Consider the following 5,000-nt stretch of genomic DNA (forward strand, 5'->3'; position numbering starts at 1 on the left):
CAACTGTTTGGGTCTGTGCCAGTATGGTATACCAGGGGTGATATTTGCTCGTTGGTTTATGAGAGGATCATGAATAAAATAAATAAAAATGTAATATAACAATAACACAATTATTTTGCTGACAACCCAACAGTTTAAGCTACTAACTACATGTACATAATGTAAATATAGGACGGCCTTTAATCTTTAACATTTATTTAAGAATAATTTTCATAGATTTTATTATAATGTTCCCATGACCTTTCATGCTATAATCTACAAGCTCACAACATGTCGAGAGCTTGTAGATCTGCTATTTTCAGCTTTAGGATTAGGGATGAAAATGGCATAACATTATCATGATCGATAGCAACGCTTTAAAATGTGCATACCCGGATTACAATAATCTAAAAGCATGTGCCTATATGTGAAACTGTGAACGTCAACGATAAAAGATCACCTGCCACTCTCAAGGTACACGCAGGATGATTTATTAAGGCAACACACACACACACGCGCACACACACACACACACACACACACACGACCTTCCTCAGGCATTCATAAAATCACTGTCCTACGATGCCGACGTCCTTACAAGTATAGTGATACAAACCTGTGTGTGTGTGTTCAGTTTGCACAGGGTGAATACAGCAGCAGTGGGTTTGACCTGAACGTGATGCCAGTGTGGGTCAGGAACATCACGGGCAGCGGAGTCGTGGTCAGCATCATAGATGACGGTGAGTCTGAAACACGCGTGCACTGCATGCGTGCAACGCTTTCCCTCCCTAACACGAGTTACACACGTTAATTGACTGTAGGACAGCTTCCCTCCCAATAACGAGCTACACAAGTTATATCTTTATTGTTTAATTAGCGTTTTTTAATACGCTTTAAGACGTGAGTGGGTTAGGTGACGCGTATTGATGACGTCCTCGGAAAAACGTCCGTCGCGCTGGCATGCAAAGGGTTCTGGGAAATTGAGGCCCAATAGCTGTACGTGGCGGTGGTGGCGTGCAGCGGGCGCGTTCCTTCTCCGCTCCGTTGTTGTGATCGCCACTTCGGATTATCTTTCAACACTTACAGTACGACAAGTGATTACACAATTTTAAAGCGCATTTTCATGAAAAGCAATGATGATGTCGCCGCAGTGGCTCTTCAAAGGTTAGTGAAAACTAGGCAGGGAGATCTGGACCATGATTATTTAATCCCACCAGTCAAACTGTTAATTAATTAAGGAACCTGCAAAATGATATGCATTTGGCTGCGGACGGACCGCCGTCTCAAAGATACTGTGTGCCAGGACCGTACCGGACCTCCAGGAGCAGGAATGAGTACTAGTTGCAACTTCCAGTTTAAATAGAGATTGAGATTGAACTGAGTGTGTGAATGGATTCAGTGGAGCTGAGGCAGTCCAATTGGTCGCCCGCCAACAAACCGCACTGAGTTTCCTGACAGAACTTGCTCGGTCTGTGCCAAAGCACCACCCTCATATCTACAGGCTGGTCGTGCTATGAGCTTGTATATCAGCATCCTACTATAAATGCACAACGTCTCTGCATGGACGTGTGCACATACGTCTGTAATCCACGTATCTCCAGAACCGTTTGCCCCAACCAACACACACATTCCACACCACCACAGGGTGTGCAGTGCCCCCGGCCTTGAGTCGGTGCTATATACACCAATTGTCCAGAACCACCACAAAAGCCTCTGGTCAGGCTCTGCCAGTGGACCTATAATGAGCCTATAAGTCCCGTCACCTGTAGATATTTCCCAGCCTCTGCTTCAGCCAATTGATTGCCATGACAACAACCCCTCACCTGCCATTAGACTTTCACAGTCAGTTTGCAGACGTCGCACTCTTCCGAGACAGACAGATAGATACAGAGATCTACATTATCTATGGGGACACAAGGGACACAGACAGACAGACAGATACAGATATCTCCATTATCTATAGGGACAAAAGGGACACAGACAGACGGTTAAAAGCAAGACACTTACCCACTAACTGCTCCCTGAGGCGCCGGCCCCGTAGCGCCCCCTGCTCCTGTTACTTAGCATGGGTTCAATTGAGTCACCCATAGGCTGGTAATCCAGCCTGACAGCGCGTCGCGGGTTCGAGTCCCCATCCCGAACGACCTTCGCTGCAAGTCCTCCCCATTCCCATCCCTCTCCCCATTTCCTGTTAAACCTACTGTATATCTATCAATAAAGGCCCAAAATATTGTAAAATAAATAAATAAAATGCAGTGACGAATACCCAAGGAGTGTGTGGACTATATTAGTTATCTACCTCACACTGTAAAGTTTTACTTGGATGGCGCTTAGCTTAACCCATTTTGGGCGGGAACCCCTTTTTAGAATCTGATCTCAGGTCAAAATGGCTTAAAGTTCCGTTTCATTGCAACATGCTTATTTCTCTTGCTCTCCGCTACTTACAGTAGTAGATGCTAAGTGCTCATTAGCAGTTAGCCACTAGCGCAGACCGTTCCTCTAATTAGCTGCAATGTCACTTTGCTAATGTTTGTTTTCCCTCTGGCTGTCTGAAAATCATTCTTCTATTACATATACCATCTAGCACTCCACCTCCTGAGTTTTATTTTAGTTTATTAGTTTTTTTAATCACTGCACATTGTTACCGCATTGCTGCATTCTGGGAGAACGTTTATTATGAAGCAATTTTGTTAATTTGATGTTATTATTAAATGCCCTTGTGACCGACTAGTCACTACCAGGGCAAGGAAGGACACAACACAGGGCAGCTTTCTTGAGTTTGTAGCTTTATTCCTCCATGTGCAGGGAATTATACACAATAATCTTATTTTACACAGGAGAGGCGATAGCTCTCCACTGTCCGGACAGAGGCTATCTTCTGAGTGTTTGTGGAGATGACTGATTTATCCTCTTGTGCCTTGATCAAGTCCATGATGCACAACAGGTGCGCAGCCACACCCAGCTCTGAGTCCAGTTCTAGTTTGACTCAGGCCAGGTGTGACTGCTTAACTCAGTCATCCTCCTTCTCACAGCCCTGTTTAAAAACTATATATATATAACTTTAGCTTCTTAACAACCAGTTAAACTGAAAAATCGGTGGCGCGCTACGAGCTTGTAGATCTGATATTTTTCAATAGCTAAAGTGGCTATTTTTGAAGAATCGTGAAAAGTGACATGAAAGTGTTTGAGAACGACTGACATAGAAAAACATAGCTTTTTCAAGAAAACAGTCAGGATTTAGAAAAATGGCTTAAAGGTGTAGCGATGATGGAGCGGAGTGGCATCTCCCCTCTCTCTCTCTCTGTCTCTGTCTCAGTCACGGCGGAGTGGCGGCTCCCCTCTCTCTCTGTGTCCCTCTCTCTCTGTGTCCCTCTCTCTCTCTCTCTGTCTCAGTCTCTGTCTCAGTCACGGCGGAGTGGCGTCTCCCCTCTCTCTCTCTGTCTCAGTCACGGCGGTGTGGCGTCTCCCCTCTCTCTCTCTGTGTCCCTCTCTCTCTCTCTCTCTCTCTCTCTCTGTGTCTCTGTCTCAGTCACGCTCACGCCGCGGTGAGAGAACTCATTTCTCTGTGATTGCTGGGATATCTGGCAACGAGGGAAATGAGAGAACACCGTCTTATGGGTTCATTCATCAGGAACTAATTGAAGCCTTCACCGTCGTCTCAAGTGCTGATAGAGCCGGAGCCGAGACTGTGTTGGTGCCGCGTGCACGCTGTGTGCACGTGCGTGTATGTGTGTGTGTGTGTGTGTGTGTGTGTGTGTGTGTGTGTGTGTGCGTGTGATTAAAACATGGCACATTTGTGTACATTTTCATGATTAGAAAATGTGGCCCTTGAAAAATTTACAATATGTAGCGTAAGCACAGTGTATAAGTCCTCAGTGTTCATTTAAAGAGTAGAGTAAGTGATATCTCTGTTTTTTGTTTTGTTTTGTGGAAAAGCTTTTATTAAGAGATTAAAGCAGTGGTTCCCAAACTTTTTCATGTCAAGGACCCCCAAATTAACACTAATTATCCCGTGGACCCCCATAAGAGAAGATTTTTACGGCTCTAGCAGTAGAGTACGGCTCTGTACAGGAGTGTACAAATGTATATTCTTTGTACATTCTCAGAGTTACTTAAGGCTATAAGGTTATAAGGCTCCATTTGGCTCCAAACTATCATTTAGCTGCGTACCCCCTGGAACTCCCTCCAGGACCCCTGGTGGTCCCCGGACCCCACTTTGGGAACCACTGGATTAAAGCACTGTATTTTTTTTTCTTTATTTTCTTCTTAGTTTTTTGGGTAAAGGGAGAAAGAGATCAAGACACGCAGTAAATAGGCCGTCGGGATCGGGATTCGAACCCACAACGTTCTGTCATGCAGCAGGCTACTGTGCAATTTGTACATTGAAGCCTAGGTGCCCGGACATAAATCACTGTATTCTTTTTTTTTTTTTTATGATCAGTACTTTATTTTAGATTTTTTACAAACACATAAAACAGAGAACTTAAAATACAAACACAAACAACATCAGAGTACGTATTCATGGACAGGTAAGATAGATGAGATAAACAAATAGAAAGGAAAAAAAAAAGGAAAAATCAAATTAAAATGTGAAAATAGTTTACATTATTTACACGACCAAACGCAGCATCATCACCCGTATCATAATGTGTAGTAATACAATAAACAATCAAGAGGGCATTGCCTGACCATGGATCACACCAAGGGACCTGCGACATGACTGAGGAACACGTCCCACTTCAGATCATATTTATCCAACTGATTATTAATTTTAAAGGATAAATCACTGTATTCTGATAGTAAATTATCATTGCTATATATAGTGTTTAATGACTTAGTTCAGTAACCATGGTCTTCATGTCGCTCCAGCTCTAATAAACAGAAAATACATTTCCAGGTGGGTTGATTTAAAAAAAATTGCCAATCAGGAGAGAATACAGTATCCTATACCCATTTATCTTCCAGTAAATCTCTCTGTGTCATCACTTCCAAATGCACTTGTTTATCCATCCTGTATTCTG

At 43.5% G+C, this 5,000-nt stretch overlaps 1 protein-coding gene across 1 annotated transcript in view; it reads left to right on the forward strand.

The window, feature by feature from the left end:
* Positions 1-5,000, forward strand: part of LOC308317991 (PC3-like endoprotease variant B) — a gene marked incomplete at both ends in the record, with an annotated part of 228,145 nt that overhangs the window by 70,293 nt on the left and 152,852 nt on the right. Inside the window, one exon of the mRNA XM_080767339.1 lies at positions 614-719. Within this exon, the coding sequence (XP_080623465.1) occupies positions 614-719 (106 nt within the window). The remainder of the gene's footprint in view (positions 1-613; positions 720-5,000) is intronic.

The sequence above is a fragment of the Protomyctophum bolini genome (assembly GCF_963924005.1).
Source record: "Protomyctophum bolini genome assembly, chromosome: 7".
Lineage (NCBI taxonomy): Eukaryota > Metazoa > Chordata > Actinopteri > Myctophiformes > Myctophidae > Protomyctophum > Protomyctophum bolini.